Source organism: Chlamydomonas reinhardtii, chromosome 2 (genome assembly GCF_000002595.2).
Source record: "Chlamydomonas reinhardtii strain CC-503 cw92 mt+ chromosome 2, whole genome shotgun sequence".
Taxonomy (NCBI): Eukaryota; Viridiplantae; Chlorophyta; class Chlorophyceae; order Chlamydomonadales; family Chlamydomonadaceae; genus Chlamydomonas; species Chlamydomonas reinhardtii.
Window position 1 is genome coordinate 7,427,193 of NC_057005.1, and position 18,684 is coordinate 7,445,876.

The window sequence follows — 18,684 nt, forward strand, 5'->3', positions numbered from 1 at the left end:
TGCTTGTCATGCGACGCTTTCATCCACGGCCCTCAAACCCCGCTGCACGCTGCACGTTGCCGCCTCCGCCTCGGCCTGCAGGCGCTGTGCCTCATCGCGCTGGCCGCCTCCCGCGCCGCGAACATCTACCCGCTGTCGCTGCTGTGCAACCTGCTGCGGCCCATTGAGCGGCGCATCACGCAGAAGGAGCAGTTCATGATGTGGTGGAGCGGTGCGTGCGGGTGGGGAGGAGGTGGTGTGGTGCTGCGTGTGCGGTGTGCCAAACCCATCCCGGTGGCTAAACCCTGTGCCGTTGCCTGAGATGCGTGCATGGCCGTGCATCGCTCGTCACGGGGCCTGCTGGGGCCATGTGTTGACGCCACGGCTCATGGACGAGTGGCGGGCGACAGGGGGGCGGACGGGACCATGCACCTGGAGGGCTGTGTGTCAGGTCAGGCAGCGGCGGTGACGGCGGCGGCACCCGCAGCGCCCTCTCCACTACCTGCGGGACGCGACTCACCTGACTGGCATTCGCGCTGCCGGCTGGCCTCGGCCCGCAGGCCTACGTGGGGCCATGGCCTTCGCCCTGGCGGTGGAGGCGTCGGAGAGCTACGGCGAGGCCGGGCAGGTGCGTGGGCCGCTCGTGCGGGAGCGCGGGCGTGGCTACACCAGCCAGATACCGTACCCGGCAGGTGCTTCCTCACTCAATTACTTGCACTCCAAACCGTTTGGGCCGGAAGCAACACCCTGCCGCATGCTCTATTACCTTTCATTTGCTCTTTCATGGGATGGTGGAGACATACACCCTGTCGCACCTCAACTGCACACCAGGCTCGCGCGCACGCTGCACCCCACTCCCACCCTCCCGCACCGCACCCGCACCCGGCTACACATTCCTTCATTTTGCCTGCGCCCTCTAACCACAGGAAAAGGGGCATGTTGACAAGGACTGCCGCGTAGTATTTCTGCCATCACCCATGCAACGTCAGCCACTGCCAAACACCGCCACCCAGTCCTAAACTAAGCCCACACAGCTCTTCTTCACCACATGGACGTGTCCATCACCCTTCATCATCATCCTTCATCATGTGCCGGCATTTTTCTGCCATCAACTCACCGCCACCCATTGCCAAACACCGTCAATCACTATCCGCAGGTCATGAAGACGGTGACCTTCTACCTCATCTTCATCACCGTGCTGTGGAACGGCGGCTCGGCGTCCTACCTGCTGGAGGTGAGCGAGGCAGGCGGGGGCAGGCGGGGAGAGGCGGAGTGAGGCGGAGTGAGTGGTATCGATGCGCTGGAGGGGGACGCAGGCCAGGGGCGGGCTGATGGGGCATGGCGATGCCGAAGGGTCGCGGACAAGGCGATGCGGGCAGGTGCCCGCGGCCCATCCGCTCCGCGGCTTGCACCAAACATGCAGCCGGGAGGCGCCTCCACCCACACCACCCACCACCACCCGCCACCACCTCTTTAGCCCCACCACCGCCCAAACGCCCACAGGTGCTGCGGCTGCGCGCCACAGACCCGCTGCCCAACAAGTACGCCCGCGCCCAGGCCGCCAAACACGAGGCCGACGTGGCGGCCAGCCGCGCCGTCGCCGACCTGCAGCGCGCCTCCGCCGCCCTGGAGCGCGGGACGCAGGAGCTGGGCGTCAGGGTGAAGCAGGAGCAGCAGGTGAAGGCCCACGCCAAGGCCGGCGCGTCCTTTGAGCACAAGAGTGATGAAAGCAGCGGCAGTGGCAGCGGGAGCGGGAGCACGGATGGCGTGGCGAATCCGGGGAGTGGTGCTGCTGCGCCTTCCGCCGCCACAAGTGCAGCCGCTGTGGTGGCGGGGGGCGCAGCTGCCGGGGTGTCGGCGGCCGCTGCGCTGCCGGAGGCGGGAGCGCCGCAGGTAGATGTGGCAGACAGGCGGATAAAGCGCGGCTCGACGCCGGCCGCTGCTGCTGCGGCGGCGGCTGCGGCTACGGCGGCTGCCGTGCCTGTGCCCGAGGTGGAGATGGAGCTGGCGGGCATCCAGGCAGATCTGGAGAAGGGTGGGTAGCTAATACGGTGTGGGCACGACGTGTGTGTGGGTGTGTCGGTGTTGGAGGACACATCACAGGAAGCGGGCGGACTCGTGATTTTGTTCATGGGAAACGCACAAAGGGAGAGGTGAAAACCGTGCATGTGTGCGTGAGACTGCACCTACACCAGTCGTACAAGCCCCCGCCTGCACCCCACAAACGCAGGTCGCTTCGCGCGCGTCAGTCGCAGCCTGGTCGACATGCGGCAGGGGCCCGATGACCCCTTCGCCGCAACCGCCGCGATCGCCATCGCAAGCCCGCCCCCGGCAAGCACGACCGCTCACGGGTACGCCATCCCAGGGCGTCACGTCGGCGGCGCCAACGGCGCCAACGGCGGCCGCCCGCTCAGCGCCAGTGGCGCCGCCGGCACCGGCTCCATGAAGCGCACAGGCTCGTTGCTGCAGCGGCTGCAGTCCATCAACGACGGCCATCGCATTCTCGGCGGCTTCGACCGCGTGCACAGCAAGCTGACCAAGGTGGGTGCGCACCCTCGAACACCGGATACCGGTACTGGCCCGAATGCACGCGAAGGGCGGTGCGGGTGCGCGGCAGGGGATGGCGCGGATGTGGGCACGGATCGCTGCCGGCCTTATCTGCACCTGCTCAGGCCGCCTCTTCCGCGATGCTCCCAACCTGCTCAACGAACGCCAGACTCGCATGCCGCACACACCACCGTTCCCACCCTATCTTTGTCGCCGCTTAAATAATCATGCCTGGAACCCCTGCCACTCAACCCCTGCAGCTGCTGGTGCACCCCCGGGCGCTCCATGAGCACGAGGCCGCCTCACCCAGCGCCCTAGGCCATGCGCTCGCACACGCCGCCTCGGCGGCACCGGCGCTGTCGCACGCCCCCTCCGCGCCGCCGCCGCTCTCGCCCGCTGCTGGGTCGGCCGCGGCCGCGGCGGGAGGCAGCCCGCCCCCCGCCAGCGGCACCGGGGCCAGCGGCAGCAGCGGCTCCACCAGCGGGGGCGCGGCGCTGGCTAGGCAGGTGTCGGCGCCGCCTGTGCAGCTGGACGGCGGCCCGCGCAGCAGCGGTTCCCCGCTCGGAGCAGCACCGGCGCCGGCGGCGGCGCAGCCGGCATCCCTGGCGCCGGTGCACGAGCGTGCGTCGGTGCCGGAGGACCAGTAGTGGAGGACGTTGTGGCGACGGGGCGCTCAGCGCTGACGCGGAGCATGCGTGTGGGCGGGGTCGCTCCGCTGTGGTCGACTTGCTTGTCGTCTGCGGCGGGAAAGGGGCTGGAATGCAGCAGCAATAGCACTGGGTGTCACGGTGTGTGGTAGTACTGTATTTATTGCTGTTTGCTTTGATGCCTGTTCTGGTTGTGCTTGACAGCGGGACGTGGCTGGACACATGGCGGGCGGTTGAGATCTAGGACAAGCAAGAGTAGAGGGGACACATGGGGGGCGGTGCCCGTACAAACCAACCCCGGCTATCGGAGAATGGTGGCGGGGGCAGGGAGATTAGGTAGATGCTTACGGCTTCAGACGGGAGATTTGGCGTGGGCGCAGCCCACTTAAGTTTTGAGAAGGAGAACCAGTTTAGTCCCCTGCCACCGAGAGGTCTCCATTGGCAGGTCAGAACCAAGCGCGGCCCACCCCTTAGTGAGGCCGGTATCAGACCCGGTAAGGCCTTCCTCTATTCTTGTTTGTTTCTGTGGTTGTGCACATGTTCTGTTTATGATGATTTCGTGGACACAGGAATAGGGACCAGGGCTTGGGGGCATCGAAGCGACAAGTGACCGGCACCGGTAGCACAGGACTAGGGCATGATCCAACAGACGAGGGGTTGCCGTGCCAGTGTTGCGCACCTTGGTTGCACACTGCAGCGCTGCAGGGACTGCCGTCGCGTATTTGCGGCGGCGCCGCGGCAGGTAGTGTAGGGCGCAGGCTAAAGATTGCCGGGCCGTGTGCGGGTGTGTGGTGGATTGACAGATGCTCGTGAACGCGATGCTGTGGTACATTCACGCGCGTACGTTCACGCCGTCTGGTGCAGTCAGGGTACAGGGACCCGAGGGTTTGTTGAGGTTGACAAGCGGAAGATTGTGCAAGAGCCCCGGTTTCGGGGTCCTGATTGCATGCTGGCGTGCGAACTGTTAAGAAGCGTCAACGGAAATGCTGCCAACTCCCACAGGCCCAAAGGCCGGGCCGCCGCGGTTGGGCGGCTTGGGCCGCAAGTCTGTAACACACCCGCGGTGGGGGTATGCCTGCTGACTACGCGCGCGTGATATGACAGGTGAACCGTGAACGAACAGTGGCAAAGTCCGTAAGTCCTGCGCCTCTGCGACGTGCGGGCCGGGCTCTGCTGGGTCCGGGCAACCGGGGAATGGGGTACCCGGTACCGGTCCCTCGACCTGGCCTGCCGACAGCTGGTCACCTGCCTGCAGGTGCGCTGCGCCTTTGCTTGAGGCGTGGTGTAACGTTACGTGTGTGCATGCGTGTGGGGGGGGAGGGAGTGTGTGGGTGCTATCGCTAGGCAGAGCGGCTGCTGGCACGCATGCGCCAGGGCCGGGAGTGGTGCGGCTTGGGGCGGCGACTGTGCCATGCATACATTTCCCACACACATGGCTTGATAAACTGAACGGGCGACCTTCTTGGTGGAGGCTGTCTGCGACTCAGCGTTGAGCCCCTCCCTGCGTGTCGAGCAATCGGACGTGGGGCTGGTTGCGCCCGCGACTGTTCATCACGCATCCTTCTCCTCAAACTCTAAAATTCCTTGGTGAACACATAACAGATCCACTTCAAGTTGATCATTGCCTGCGTTCAACCCCGGGTTCACGATCACCGTCGCACGAGTTTGGAATAAGCCGGAATGAAGCGCAAGGCTGATGACCTTGGGCCACCACCAGGTGGTCGAGGAGGAGGACGCGGCCGTGGGTGAGCTTGCTGAGTTGGCGGGGACACGCCAGATGCTTGGATGCCGCGCGCAGGCGGGGCCGAGCCGCTTGCAGGGTGCATGCACTCCGCAGCATGAACACTGTACGCAAACTAAATAGTATGCGCTGTACATTGCAGGCCCCCTCCGCGTTTTGGACCTGGCCCTGGCCCCTTCGGCGGCCCGCATGGTGAGGAGCCGGCAGCTGAACGAGTTTGCTGATCGATATATGCACGAGGGTCTAACCTGCTCGCAGGGTTGCGGGGACCGACGGATTCCCATTTCGCGGTCTGCGGTTTTTCGGGCCCCCGTCACAGCTCATGATCAACGTCACCGCATTATTATGCTGCCCTCGCAGGCCCGCCTGGTCCTCGGGGTGGCCCGGGCGGTCCGCCACCAGGCCCGATGCTGCCCCTGCCGGGCGGCCCCCCGCCTCCCCTGGAGCCCCTGCCTGAGGAGCCGCTAGTACTGCAGGAGATTCTGCTTGCCAAGCGCCTGGCTGGCGTCCTAATTGGCACGGGCGGTAGCAACGTTTCGAGGGTGAGCGCTGGGCGCAAGCACTCTTCTGGGGTAAAGGGTGGCCCTTTGTCAACAGTGTGGCACTAATGGTCCAGCTCCCGTCTACGCGTCTTCTGTATTCAACGGAGCAAGCTGCGCTGCTGTGTATCGCAGGTGCGCCGCGAGTCGCGGTGCAAGGTGCACGTGTCGGAGGCGCGCGGGCCCGAACAGATGCAGGCGGTGGAGCTGACCGGCACGGAGAAGCAGGCAGGTGTTGTCGAAGGCGCCATGGCCACCTGTTGGCACGCGTGTCCCACGTCGCGCGCCTTACTGTATCTACATGTGTGCCGTGGAGACGTCTTGATTCAGCATGTCATTGCCGTCAAAGCGAGCCGCCACTCTGTATGAGCCAACCGGGGCGCCTTGTCTCGCCGGCCTTGACACACAGTCACCCACACCCATAGACACCCAGTCTCCCGCCCGCCTCCTTACCTTTCCCAGATCGGCGCGGCGCTGGCCTCCATCCGCCGCGTGCTGGCGGAGTTTGACGCCGAGGCCAAGTTTGACGTCAAGCCCACAGTGGAGACGTCGGTGGAAATTTTCCCGGAAATGGTGGGCAGCGTGCTGGGCAAGGCCGGAGCCACCATCAAGGTCATCCGCCAAAAGAGCGCCGCCACCGTGCGCGTGGAGGGTGAGCACCACCACGACTGGGGACTGCTGCTGTGTGGCACGGTCTGTGTAGCATGGACCAGCCTAGTTGTGTCGCATCCTCCTGCTTACGCTGCTGGCTTGATGCTTTGCCGCCCCCACTGCGGAGCCGCTCTCTAACATGCTGCCGCCACCGCCACCCCTCCAGAGCTGATCCCCGGCGAGCGCTTCCAGCTGGTGCACATCAGCGGCACCGTGGAGCAGGTCAAGATCGCGTACGCAGAGGTGAGCGGCGGGCCCGGGGCGACGGGTATGTTAGTGCAGAAGGGGTTGAATGCGGTCTATCGACGTACGGACTGGGGATGTACCACGGGAGCTGGGAACGGCTGAACTTTGGCTGGAGGGCCGTGGGACAGGGTTGCGGCCGTGCCCTTGAGCACCCCTTGCCTGCCGCGAGCTGGCCTGCGTGTCACAACACCGCCCGCCCGCCCTCCTCCCGCCAGGTCAAGGGCATCGTGGACCGCTTCGACCCGGCCAAGGTGCGCGGCGGCTTCCCGCCGCCCATGCTGCCGCCGCCGGGGCCGCACCGCCCCATGGGCCGTTACGGCCCGCCCATGCTGGGGCCGCACGACGACCCCTACGGCCCGCCGCCCGGGCCCGACCCGCGCGACCGCGGCCCGCCCGGCCCGGGCCCCGACTGGTACGATGACGGCTACGACTACGGGCCCCCGCCGGGTCCCGGCCCCGGCCCTGACGGCCCCGGCGGCTACGGCCCCATGGGCCGCATGGACGGCGGGCGCATGGACTCGGGCAGGATGGACGGCGGGCGCGGGCCGCCGCCACGTGGCGGCGGTGGCCCGTACGGCCCCATGCGCGCCAGCCCGCCGCCGGACCGGTACGGTCCCGGCCCGGGCGGGCCGGGCCCCCGAGGCGACATGGGGCCGGGTGGGTACGGCGGCGGCCCTGGACCGGACGGCTACCGCGGCGGCCCTGGACCGGACGGCTACCGCGGTGGGCCGGGGCCGGACGGGTATCGTGGCGCCCCGGGACCGGACCCTCGCATGGGCGGTGAGTTGCTGGCGCATGAAAACACAGTCATCTCAGGGCCGGCAATACCATCAGCGTTGCGATTTGATTTGTTGCGGTTTTGTGAATGCTGCGGGTCCTGCAAGTTGCGTTGACAATGTACTGCTGCGCTTTGTCCCTTCCAACAGGCCCCAGCTCGCAGCCTTACCAGCAGCAGCAGCCTTACCAGCAGCAGCAGCAGGGCCCGCCTCAGCAGCAACAACAGCAGCAGGGGCCCCCGCAGCAATACGCGCCTATGCAGCCGGCGCAGCAGCAGCAGCAGGCGATGCCCGCGGCCTCGACCATGCCTGCGGGCGGCGGCGGGCAGGTGGGCCCGGTGGTGCTGATGCTGCAGCCGGACGGCACTTACAAGCCGGCGCAGGTGGTGCTGTACAACCCAGCCACCGGCACCAGCGCGCCGGCGGCGATGGGGCCTGGGCAGACGGTGACTGCAATGCAGGGCGGCATGCCGGGCCAGGTGGTCACGCAGGCGGGTGCCGTGACCGCCATGCCGGTCGGCCAGGGCGGACAGGTGAGGCACAGAGCAACAGCAGTAGAGCTATGAGAAGGAGGACGCCGTTTTTCAGCGGCTGGGTTGCTGCTAGGGCTGTTTAGAGAGGGTTTGGTGTGACTTGACGGCCAAGGTGTGCCCTGTGTCGCCCGCGCTTGCAGGTGGTGTATGGTGGTGGTGCCACCTTTGACGCCAGCTCGCTGAGCCAGCTCACGTCCTCCATCAACGCGTACAACGCCCAGCATCAGCAGCAACAACAGCAGCAGCAGCAGCAGCACGCGCCCGCAACTGCAGCCGCGGGAGGCACGATCGGCAATGCGGGGGCGGTGTCGACCGCGCCCACGACTGCTTACGGTATGTACGGCCAGACAGCGGTCCAGCAACAGCAACAGCAGCAACCCCAGCAGCAGCAGCAGCAGCAGCAGCCGCACTCCCAGCAGTCTCAGCAGCAGGCGCAAAGCCAGCAGCAACAGGGGCAGCAACAGCAGCAGCCGCAGGGGCAAGGCCAGGCGCAGCAAATGCAGCACTCCAACCAGTCGAGCCAACAGCAGCAACAGCCCCAACAACAGCAACAGCAGCAGCAGCCTCAACAGCAGCAGTCCCAACAACAGCAGCCCCAACAGCAGCAGCAGACCGGCATGTCTGCCGCGCAGGGCCAAGTGCAGGCTACAGCCGCGAACGCTAACACGGGCACGGCCATGGTGGCAGCGGTGCAGCAGCAGGTGGCAGCGGCGCAGCAGCAGCAAGCGGCGGCGGCGCAGGCGGCGTACGGTGCGTATGGGCAGATGGCTTCGACCATGTACGGGCAGGGCATGGTGGGTGCTGCGCAGGGTGGGTACGGGATGACGCCGGAGCAGGTACAGGCGTACCTGCGCACCCAGTACACAGCCGCAGCCGCGGCGCAGCAGCAGCAGCAAGCCTACAACCCCTACGCCGCTGCATACCCGCACTATGCGCAAATGTACGCGGCACAGCAGCAGTCGGCGGCACAGGTCAAGCCCGAGGTTAAGACAGAAGCGCCGGCGGGTGCGGTCTACCCTTACCAGTACACCGCGCCCTCTTAACCCCACCCCTAACAACTCCAGCGCCCTCCGATGGTGCGCTGCCGTCTAAGGGTTGAACGCACGCAGCGACGTCGGAACGGGAACCTGAACGGCAGGAGATGTGCCCGCCCTGCAGCTGCTAAGCAAGTGTTGGCAAACACGGGCATCTGAGGTTTACAAGCACTCTCGACACAACGTGAACGCAACTCGCGCGGACGCAGCCAACGGAGGAAAGGGCCGCGGCCCGTTTCAGGAGTTGCAGCGGCGGTGAAGTCTTATGCGTGGATGAGAGGTGAAAAGAAGCGAAGTGTTATGCGCAATCGGGGTAACCGTGGGGAAGCAAGGAGGCTGCCACTTGGTTGAGCGCACACGCCGCGAAAGGTTGATACAGTTGGTGGATACACAACACCCGCGTCTTTCTTGGCTAGATCCAGCAACACGGAGGAAGGACGAGAACGCGCTGCATGGCAGTCTGCCTTCGGGTCCCAACCTGTCGAGCAGGAACCTGGCGGCATGATGCTGTCGCATACGTTGTTTGTGGACGGACTAGCGTGGCGGTTGGCTCTAGACGGGGACGCGGGCACGGACAGCGGCAGGTCGGGACGCGTGAGGAAATGCAGGAATGAAGCAATGCCAGGGGTGTGCGATGGGACAGGATTTAGGCAGGTTGGCGAGGTCCCGTAGGGTGCAGCTGACGCCCATACCCCAGGTAAACGGTAAACACTTGTCAGCGGCAGAGCAGGAGTGCATGCCAGGGGCAACGCCAGGGGTGAACAACGTGAGGCTAGGTGGAGTGAAGAGAGGTTGCGCAGACAAAATGAATCCCCGCTGAAGACACTGAGAATGAGCAGCAGGAAAACATGCACAGGTGTAAACGTTACACAACAGCGCCGCGGGGCTACGGACGATCTAGTAGCCAGCCGGCCCGGTTACGACCGCGGCATTGCAAGGACAGACACTACTGCGCACTGGTGGGAGGTGCACTGCTGGGCGCTCCAGCTCCAGGACCAAGGATGGCAGCGTGTCCGGCGTAGGCGGGCCACGGATTCGATAAATTTCCTCGCACCTGCTTGTACAAGGAAACAAACAATAGTGCACTTGGACCCCCGGGGTAGTGGGGGCTGGGTACGACACAACACTGAAAAGCCCTGCCCAGCACTGCCAGCACTTCGCCTCTGGCAATCCTAGGGCAGAAGCAGGGGCTTCAGTAGCCTTCTCTGCACACGGCTCCTGTCAGGTCCCTGTGAGGCTTGGAGCAAGCGCCAGGCCATGGTATAGTGATGCCGTACGTCAGCCTAGCAGCTGTCGGGAAAAGCGAAAGCGCACGTGACTGCCTCCCATGTCCAAGGCTCAGATAGATGACGGCAGCTCACTTGCAGAGAGCACGAAGAGCTGAACATTCATGCCACGCCTCAGCATGGCGTCGCCGCCCGTGGCCGCTGCCTGTAGGTGCGACTCTGCTGCGCGAGTGTGGCGTTGCGGTATGTGTAGGTGTGTGCGTCTGGTGTTATCGCCTCGCCTGGCGCCCCGAGCATGAGGAATGCGCGTTATCAAACTTCCAGCCTGCCAGCAAGCCATCAACGCCTCTGTACAGAAGCTCCGGTGTTCTGCCAGCCACGCGCATAACGCGCCTTGACGTTACAATTTGATTGTTCAACTCTGGGGTCTGGGAATGCCGTACGCTTCACACTACGGGACCACGCCAAACTGCCCCTTATCCTGTCCCATCGCACCCTTCACTTGTAATCCACATCCATCGCATGTCGATAACATCGCGCCCTGTGGCCATCCATGTCCCATATATGCCTGCACACTCCATGTCTTCACCCGGTGTTTCTGAACACCATTGATGCTGGTGTCCGCCAGCGTCCGTTTCGCCCGCGTGTTTGCCCCTGTTAGCAGCCACCACATGCAATCAACAGGCTGCCGTGTATGTGCGTGTGGGCAGGTGGCATGCAGACGGGACTGGACGGGGTATTAACTTGCACCGTACCGAACCTGCTATGAACCTTGCTTAGCTCGGGGAGACAGGTTGCCTTGCCGCTGCGCTCAAACTCCGACATATCACGGCTGGGCACTCAGGGGTGTGGAAATACTACCAGGTGTCAGCCCACTTTTCGCCGCCTGCCGCAGTGTTGCCTGTGTTCTGCGCAAGGATGCGCCCAGGGGAGGATGCGCCTTCGTAAATGGGTAGTGTGTATGACACAGCTGTGAGACATTTAAGTGCGCGTGTATGCTACCTGTTGCGCGTGGCCTAGGCGGAGGATGATGCCGGCATGCAGCACGAGAGCACGCTACTACCTGATGTACGGTATGCGGGGTATCAGCGCTGACCTACGCCACAACTTGTACGTTCGTAACTGGATAAGTCCAATGAATGTTACTCAAAAGCGCCCGGTACTGCGGAAGTCCAATGAATGTTACTCAGAAGGCGTGTCCACCCCTGGGCGTGTCGAACGCGCCTGCCGGGCCTCACGCATTTAGCACGGCGTCATGCCGGTATGCACAACTACACTACTGGCGCCCCTTTCAAGACGTCACAATACCCGCATGTACAGCAATGCAATCTACCAGCCTGTCCTTGACTTGACACGTGTTCGGCCTAACTATCCTTCGCTCCCACCTTTCTGTCCAGCACTTGCCTAAGCTCGGTAACGCATGCACACGGCGCATCTTCAGCGCCGGGATAAACAACACGTCACCGCATGCCGCACCTTGCGGCGGCCCCTCTTGCCGACCATGTATCTTCAACAAAGAATCCGCCCATTCGGACTTCAGAAGCTTTCATCCGAATCCTCCTGGGCTCCATTACGTATCTGTGACCCTCCCTTTCCCAGCGTCCCCACCCGCAAATACCATGCCACCCACGTCGTGTGCCGCCAATCCCCATACAGTGTGGCCCATGCCGGTAGCCGCATTACTTTAGGTTGCGCCCGTCGGTGAGGGTAGCGCCCATGCCCCGCCGCGGCAGCGTGGGCAGCAGGCCGAAGCCGCCCGTGGTGACGTCGGGGCTGCGCAGCGCGGCGAGGGGCCCAGAGGGACACGATCAAGCCTTGGGGCAACCACAAGCAGTCCTAGCCGCACGCGTGGTGGCAGGGGCCACAAGCGCCCAGCGCTGCAGTTCCACCCTAGTAGCCGACCCAGCATGCACCCGCACCAAAACTGCAGGCTGTGCCACCACCGGCACTACTCACTGGTAAGCGGGCTTGCCGCCCGGGCAGCCCGCGGGGATGAACATGCCCAGCCGGTCCGCGTGCGGCTGGTCGCTGACGTAGGTGCCCAACATGCGCAGCGCCTGGTTGGTGGTCTCGGTGTGCTGCGCGCGCACCAGAGGCAGGGCAGGGGGAGGGCCTTGCGAGTCGGTGGCAGGAGCATGGAGATGCCGCCCAAGTGGACGTAGCCAGCCGTCCTTTTCTGTCCCCCCTGTGGGGATCAAGTGCTCGTCCCACGTATGCTCCCGCCAGCATGAACGCCGCTCCTCAGCATCCCAGTGACCATAAGACGCGGCAACGTAGTTCTCGGCTGCTCATATCCTGCTGCCTCGTGTCTCTTGGTGTATCAACAACCTCCGCGCTCATAACCACATCCAAGCGCCGCCCGACAAACCCGGCTGACTCACCGGCCGGATCTGCGTCATGAACTCCAGCGGCTGCTTCTGCTTGAAACGGCGTGCTGTGATTGGGTGCTGCTCCTCAATCGGGACGCCGTAGCTGCAAGGGAAGAGAAATGGCCAGTTGTCAGGGACGAACGCTTGGCATGTACGTGTCCAAACACTGTATGTTGCCTAAGGTACGATGTGCACAGGAGCACGGGGCAGCCCGGGACAGCCTTGCTTGCTATGGCGCCGACTTGGTGCACCAGGGTACAGCGGACATGGGCGCCACGTACCTGTACAGGCCCGCCTTGAAGGTGGAGTGCGTCAGCACCGCCGGGCAGGTATTGGAGTCGAACCTGCACGGAACGGGGTGACCACATTGTTTCAGCCTCGAGCAGTCCAGCCCACGAGTCACACGGATGCCGCCCATCCCTGCGGAGCCCTATTGCTTTGACATGGCGTTCCACCTGCCCTTGCCTGGACACCAGCAAGAGATATGACAGAGCACAGCGAGGGCTCACCCGCTGTTCTTGAAGCTGTGCCGCACCATGGCCTGACCCTCCTGGAACGATCCCCGCGAGCGAGCGCTTGATTGGCGCACGGATGCGTCGACTGCGTTTGCATGGCATGTGTAAGCAGGGGTTCTGAGGATGCTGACAGCTGTCAGCTTAGGGGAAGGCTTCGGGCAAGCGCCGGTGCCCCCACCGCTGCTACAACGACATGTACGGCCCCAACAGCACGCATATCAGCAATGCGGAGCTACAGTGGCACCTGGCACTGCCGCCCCGTGCGCCGTGCGGCGGCCTCTGTTCCGGTTGGAAGTGGCCGCACTAGATTGGCGGGATCGCCCTGCTCACCTGTCAATCGCGCCCAAACATCAGAGCCTTGCGTAGCCGTGTACAGTCTGCGGAGGTTGGTCGTGGGTGGGTGGGTGGGTGGCTGGTTGGGTGCGGGAAGGGGTCCAGGCGTGAAGTCACGACAGAAGTGTTTTCATGCACACCACGAGGATGTCCACTCGAAGGGGCAGACGAAGCCGACGGGCTTATGGTAACTAACCGGTTGTATGTGAAGGCGTCATCCTTCCCGCAGTCCAGCCGGTCCTTGTAGCGCAGCGTGCTGGGGTAAATAGGTCCGGACATGATAGGCGACGGCAACGAGCGCCTCACGCCTCAGACGCCCCACGCTTCAGAGGCGCAGGCCTGTTTACTGTTATCACTGATACCTATAAGAGGAACGTAGGCAGTGCCCGTCACGTCGTCACGACCGACACTCCGCGGTTGTGTGATGCAAAGTCCTTTGTGGATTATCGTGCACAATTGCCCGTCGTCGTAATACTGTGGTGATTTGTATGTTGGGCAATGTGTCTAGAACACAAGCTCACGAATCCACAGGCGCTCTAAGAAACGGTGCTGCCGTCCCCGATGCGCCGACAAGCAGCGATGAGCAGCTGATAGCACAGGGCGAATATCTTGCAGACATACAACGATGAAATCACAGTCGCAAATGGGATCAAGGCGACGCTAGAAGCTTGCTCGCAGGTCACTTGAGGCTGTCCACCAACACCAGGGGTGGATACACCAAAGCAAAGGCTATGGTCGCCTAACAAATCAGGTAACACTTATCGTGGCGATTGACGCTGCCAGGCAGTGCGCGGGGTGTTTGGGGCGCTCTAATCGGGGGGAATCCGGGGAAACCGCGGGCGCCGGGCGGGAGACCACTCGGCACGGTTTCGTACGCAATACCCAGCAATGTCACCGGCGTGTTTTCCTAGCCTCCAGTATCTGCAGTGTATACATCGCGTAACTAGTTAAGCGTGCATAGCTGATATGGCGGGCAAGTTGGCTTCAGCCCTCTGCGCGTCGCTTCTGAATGGTGTTCGCCAAGGGAGACCTTCAATATGCGCACAACCTCGATCATTGCGAACTGTATTAGAATCCAACACAAGCACGTTTGGCGCACAAGGATGCGACACCCTTGTTCGCGCATCAGCTCTCGCTGAATCATGCACGCTATCTCCATGGAGGAGTATCTTGACATGCAGCAGCCCTTGCAGCACAAGCGGGCGAGAGCTGGGCTTCGGTGCGGCCGGGCTTCTGTCCGCCAGCGGCCGGACTGGGTATCGCCCCTGCACCGCCCTGCACCCGGACCGCTTCCGGCACTCCCCGCTTTTAGCGCAGTCGGGCGCGGCGTGGATGCGCGTCTGGAGTGAAGTGCAGGCGGCGCACATGGCGACTGTGGGGCAGGTGCGGCGTGACCAGGTGGTTGAGGACGGGCATGTTCGGCCATCGTACTCGTAGTTTGCCGGCACCAGGCGGCCAGTCCGGCCATCCTCCTGCGTTGGGCCAGTCTCAGCGGGTCCTACTTGGGCAGTACCTCTATTGACACAACTTCTCAAGCGCCAAATCGCTGCAAGCCTGGAACTGCCCCGTACGCGATTTCCCAGCTCCTCCGCCTGCACACACCTGGCCCTCCGAAGCCCGGGCCCAACCGCGTACTCTTTACCTCCCTGTGCGCAGCTGCTGGGCGGCGCGCGCAAGGTGGCCAAGACGCGCAAGTGCCGCATCCGGCAGCTGGATGGCAGCCCGTTCAAGAAGGGCATCTGCCTGCGCGTGTACACCACCAGCCCCAAGAAGCCCAACTCCGCCAACCGCAAGCTGGCCAAGGTGCAGCTGAGCAACGGACTCAAGGCCCTGGCCTACATCCCAGGTGCGTGCAAACGTGTGTGTGGATGGGTGGATGGGTGGTTGTGGTGCGTGGGCATGCGGTGGGTGTGTGCGTGGGCATGTGGTGAAGGCGGGGGGGGGCGGGAAGCGATGGAGTGGGGCTTGGGCACCGGCAGCATGGGCCATGCACAGGGGGCGCTCGGCATGTCTCAGTTTGCGTCTGGGCTTGAAACTTACCTGGCCGGCCAACATGCGGGCCGCAGTGTACGCTTGGGCGTATATTACGCCCGCACGTATCTTACCTCTGACTCTGCCTCTTCCCCGTGCACGGTACACCGTGTCCCACCCACACTGCCGGCTGCTGCCCGCAGGCGAGGGCCACAACTTGCAGGAGCACAGCATGGTGCTGGTGTCGGGCAACGGCGTGCGCGACCTGCCCGGGGTCAAGCTGCGCATCGTGCGCGGCCGCTACGACTGCGCGGGCGTCAAGGACCGCAAGAAGAGCAGGTGCGCGGGGGCGGGAAGCGGGTGTGCAGCAGGGAGCGCTGAAGCGGGGCGGAGTGAGGACTGAGGAATTTGGGGCACTGCGCTTACATCCACGCTGCCTCCAAACACAGTCAAAATTGTCCACTGCTCTGCATTCAACGCCGCGTTTCGTGGTTCTCGCAAGTATATGCACAGCGGCCCGTTGGTGTGCGCCAGTTCAGCGCCTGCGCATCCTCCTTCTCCATTCCTTTCCTATGTAAACGACCCTATGCGTGCCCGTGCTCAGCCACTGCCCTACCCGTCGCTACCTCTGCCCCCAGGTCTCGCTACGGCACCAAGAAGCCCAAGGCCACATAGACACAGAGGGGCGTTTGGATAGGCGGCGGCGCCACGCCAAGCGGGCGCGGGCGGCGCTGCCGCATTGCCGGGCCCCTGCCGAGGCACTTTGCAGTGGCGCCGAGCGGCTCTAGATCCGTATGTACGATGGCCCCGGTCTGATTTTGCCTGGTAGCTTGCTTCTGCCGGGCTGCCCAGCTACACTCCGATGCTTCTTCCTCGCATCCGAGCTTCGTCATGTGTTTCTTCAGCAGCGCATACTTGTGTGCGCATCCGAGCTTCGTCATGTGTTTCTTCAGCAGCGCACTTGTGTCACGCGTCCTCGCCTCGCGCGCTGTTGGCCTGCTGCACCGCCAGCGCGGTGAGGTCCTCGGGCATGCCGGGCACGGTGGCCAGGATGCGCGCGAACAGGCTGGTGAACAGCGCCTTGACGCCGCTGCCGCTGCTGGCAGACACCTGCGGATAGGTGGGGGCGGGCGGATGGGCCGCGGTGGCAGCGCTTTTGGTGGTGGTGGCTTTGGTTTAAGTGGTGGTAGTGGGGGTGGATTGTTGGGAGCATTGCACGGCGTGGGGCAGTGGGTTAGGCCGACAGACACCCGCCGTTGCGCCCGCATTGGGTATAACATTAGGTCCACAAGGAGTGGATTTGCCCCCGCACATGTAAGTGTACAGTGGCGCGCACCTCGAAGAAGGGGAAGCCCTTGGACTGCGCCCACTCGCGGCCCTCCTTCTCAAACACCTTGCGCACCGGCTGGTCCGTCTTGGTGGCAGCCACAAAGACGACCTGCACCGCGGACCGTGGGGAGGGCACGGAGGGGGACGTCAACAGCAGAGCGCATGTTTAGAAACAGAGCGCGGCGCGGGACCCTGGAGCCGATCTGCGCCGTAGTGGGCGCCATGACGGCAGCAGCCCGGACGCCATGCCCCGTTGCCCCAGGGGCCGTGCTAGGAAGGTCCCGATCCACCCCAGCCCCCCAGTGGCGGCCACACATGGCAGCGTAGGTACCGGTACCGGACAAGCAGCCCCACCCAAACGGCCGGGGTGGCAGGACTCTCGCGCTGCAGCGCTCGTTGGCCCTGCGCCCCCTGTCCCGCCGGCCCGCCTTCGTGTCCCAATCCCACTGCGCACGTGCCTTGCCTGTCGTGACGGCCAGCAACACCCAACACCACCTACCCCATCCCCTCGGCCTCCGATAAGATTAGGGCACCTCTATGCTCCGAGCTCTGTGGGCTCCGAGCTCTGTGGGCTGGTATTTACAACCCACCCTCACACCCACCCACCCTCACACAACCTCATCCTCCCACCCACCAACACACGCACCATGTTCTCCGCCCCGTACTTGCGGCTCTCCTCCAGCCAGCCCTCCAGCGCCTCGAAGCTGGCGCGGTTGGTGACGTCGTACACCAGCACGCAGCCCTGGGCCTCCTTGTAGAACTCGTTGCGCACCTCCGTGTAGTCCGGCCCGCCCGCCAGGTCCCACAGGTTCACACGCAGCTGCGGTGTGTGTGTGGGAGGGTTGGTTTGAGGTGGTGGTGGTGGTGGTGGTGGTGGTGGTGGTGGTGGTGGTGGTGGTGGTGGTGGTGGTGGTGGTGGTGGTGGTGGTGGTGGTGGTGGCGGGGTGCGAGGGGGGAGGCACGGTGGAAGGTGGTTGGGTGGGGAAGGAGAGAGGGGGAGGAGGCAAGGCGCGTTGGCGGCGCTGACGGCACTGGCCGGCTAAAAGCTGAGCTGGGGCTTTGATAAGTGCTTGATACCAAGTCACGGACAACTGCTCCGTGTGTGCCACACTTCCTCGGCATTCGGTGGGCTAGTTGCTGGTTATGGGCCTCGGTGTACCCCTACCCCACCCCCACATCCGCCCCACACACCCCTACTACTCCCCACCAACCGCACCTCGTAGTCATTGTACTTGTTGGGCTTTACGCCATAGTCCACACCGATGGTGGGGATGTACTTGGAGACGAATTTCTCCTCGCAGTACCTGCCGGCCACGTCAAGACATGTCCGCCGTGTGAGCTCCCGGCCGCGGACATGGCGCCCACAGCCGCGGCCCGTCGCTTCTTACCGCTTAATGAGGCATGATTTCCCGGCAGCATTGTCTCCCATAGAGATAACCTTAATCCGGTAGAGCTTCGCGCGCTTATTTTTGCCACTCGCTGCCTTCGCTGCCCGCATTCCTCCTGTTCCTCGAAAGTCAGCACTTGTGCTAAATGGCTAATACATGTTTGTGGCTTGTCCTATGCATAGCAAGCTTCTTTCTTCGTTGTGACATGCTTTGCAAGTGCGGTCAACCGGAAGGGCCAAAGGCAAAGATAGCGAGGAACAGCAGCGAGATATGCTTACCAGCTGCAGTGCAGTATGTTTTGTAAATGTGTTACCGTGACCATTTGCATGAGACTGCTACCAGTGGCAGTGCATCCCCGCGTGCCCAACCACGTCCCACCACGATGTGACCCTATGTGACAAAGGTCACCTGCACTCCTAGCATGACGCGTATATATGTCCATTACGCCAGTATGACGGGTGTACCCCGCACATTTCAGAAAATGGTGTCAGGGGATGCACCTGCTTTCTGGTTGCCGGAATCTGGATGTGGCTCCACGCACATACCCTGCCCTGATACTCCCCTCCTGGAGTAAGCAATGAGGGTGGTACCCGTGGGCGCCGCGGCGTGGTTGTCTGGGTGAGGGTGTGGGCGTGGGCGTGTGTGCGGGTGTGGGTGTGGGTGGAGGTGAGGGTGTGGGCGTGTGCGTGTGCGTGTGTGTGCGTGTGCGTGCGTGTTTAGTGCGTGCTTGTGCGTGCGCGCGTGTGCGTGCGTGTGTGTGCGCGTGCCTGTGTGGGCGCTTCTGGGCCTGCCTGGCTGTGTGGCTGCTGTGTCATTTTTAACGCGCGTGCCTCTGTGCCCCCGGGGAGCTCTTGGTGAGC

At 63.6% G+C, this 18,684-nt stretch overlaps 5 protein-coding genes across 7 annotated transcripts in view; 3 read left to right on the plus strand and 2 right to left on the minus strand.

Moving 5' to 3' along the window:
• Nucleotides 1–4,473, plus strand: part of CHLRE_02g144550v5 (uncharacterized protein) — a 9,085-nt gene extending 4,612 nt beyond the window's left edge. The window contains exons 14-19 of the mRNA XM_043060282.1: nucleotides 82–211; nucleotides 540–607; nucleotides 1,136–1,213; nucleotides 1,483–2,014; nucleotides 2,210–2,520; nucleotides 2,787–4,473. Coding sequence (XP_042927749.1) covers nucleotides 82–211; nucleotides 540–607; nucleotides 1,136–1,213; nucleotides 1,483–2,014; nucleotides 2,210–2,520; nucleotides 2,787–3,173 — 1,506 coding nt within the window. The 3' untranslated portion in view covers nucleotides 3,174–4,473. The remainder of the gene's footprint in view (nucleotides 1–81; nucleotides 212–539; nucleotides 608–1,135; nucleotides 1,214–1,482; nucleotides 2,015–2,209; nucleotides 2,521–2,786) is intronic.
• A 145-nt stretch (nucleotides 4,474–4,618) lies between these two features.
• Nucleotides 4,619–9,567, plus strand: CHLRE_02g144500v5 (uncharacterized protein). Its single transcript, XM_043060281.1, has 9 exons — nucleotides 4,619–4,918; nucleotides 5,057–5,106; nucleotides 5,275–5,456; nucleotides 5,589–5,681; nucleotides 5,916–6,105; nucleotides 6,271–6,347; nucleotides 6,566–7,130; nucleotides 7,277–7,659; nucleotides 7,800–9,567. The coding sequence occupies exons 1-9, from the start codon at nucleotides 4,854–4,856 to the stop codon at nucleotides 8,700–8,702; spliced, it is 2,508 nt and encodes an 835-aa protein (XP_042927750.1). The 5' UTR covers nucleotides 4,619–4,853; the 3' UTR covers nucleotides 8,703–9,567.
• Nucleotides 9,568–11,046: 1,479 nt separating this feature from the next.
• CHLRE_02g144450v5 (uncharacterized protein) lies at nucleotides 11,047–13,848 on the minus strand. The gene is made up of 7 exons (XM_001694818.2): nucleotides 13,333–13,848; nucleotides 13,134–13,180; nucleotides 12,798–12,888; nucleotides 12,570–12,632; nucleotides 12,301–12,391; nucleotides 11,876–11,997; nucleotides 11,047–11,692 (listed from the first exon to the last, which is right to left on the minus strand). The coding sequence occupies exons 1-7, from the start codon at nucleotides 13,413–13,415 to the stop codon at nucleotides 11,599–11,601; spliced, it is 591 nt and encodes a 196-aa protein (XP_001694870.1). The 5' UTR covers nucleotides 13,416–13,848; the 3' UTR covers nucleotides 11,047–11,598.
• A 200-nt stretch (nucleotides 13,849–14,048) lies between these two features.
• On the plus strand, nucleotides 14,049–15,710 carry CHLRE_02g144400v5 (uncharacterized protein). Of its 2 annotated transcripts, none has more exons than XM_043060279.1 (4): nucleotides 14,049–14,519; nucleotides 14,793–14,982; nucleotides 15,311–15,446; nucleotides 15,610–15,710. In XM_043060279.1, the coding sequence occupies exons 1-4, from the start codon at nucleotides 14,469–14,471 to the stop codon at nucleotides 15,683–15,685; spliced, it is 453 nt and encodes a 150-aa protein (XP_042927752.1). In that variant the 5' UTR covers nucleotides 14,049–14,468; the 3' UTR covers nucleotides 15,686–15,710. The 2 variants fall into 2 exon arrangements, with proteins under 2 accessions (XP_042927752.1, XP_042927751.1); XM_043060280.1 differs by lacking the exon at nucleotides 15,610–15,710 and adding an exon at nucleotides 15,501–15,530.
• CHLRE_02g144350v5 (uncharacterized protein) lies at nucleotides 15,533–18,238 on the minus strand. 2 transcript variants are annotated; one of them, XM_001694817.2, is made up of 5 exons: nucleotides 17,825–18,238; nucleotides 17,653–17,740; nucleotides 17,083–17,256; nucleotides 16,444–16,545; nucleotides 15,533–16,217 (listed from the first exon to the last, which is right to left on the minus strand). In XM_001694817.2, exons 1-5 carry the CDS (start codon nucleotides 17,932–17,934, stop codon nucleotides 16,074–16,076), a joined length of 618 nt encoding a protein of 205 aa, XP_001694869.2. In that variant the 5' UTR covers nucleotides 17,935–18,238; the 3' UTR covers nucleotides 15,533–16,073. The 2 variants fall into 2 exon arrangements, with proteins under 2 accessions (XP_001694869.2, XP_042927753.1); XM_043060278.1 differs by having other exon boundaries at nucleotides 15,713–16,217.
• Between the last annotated feature and the right edge of the window lie 446 nt (nucleotides 18,239–18,684).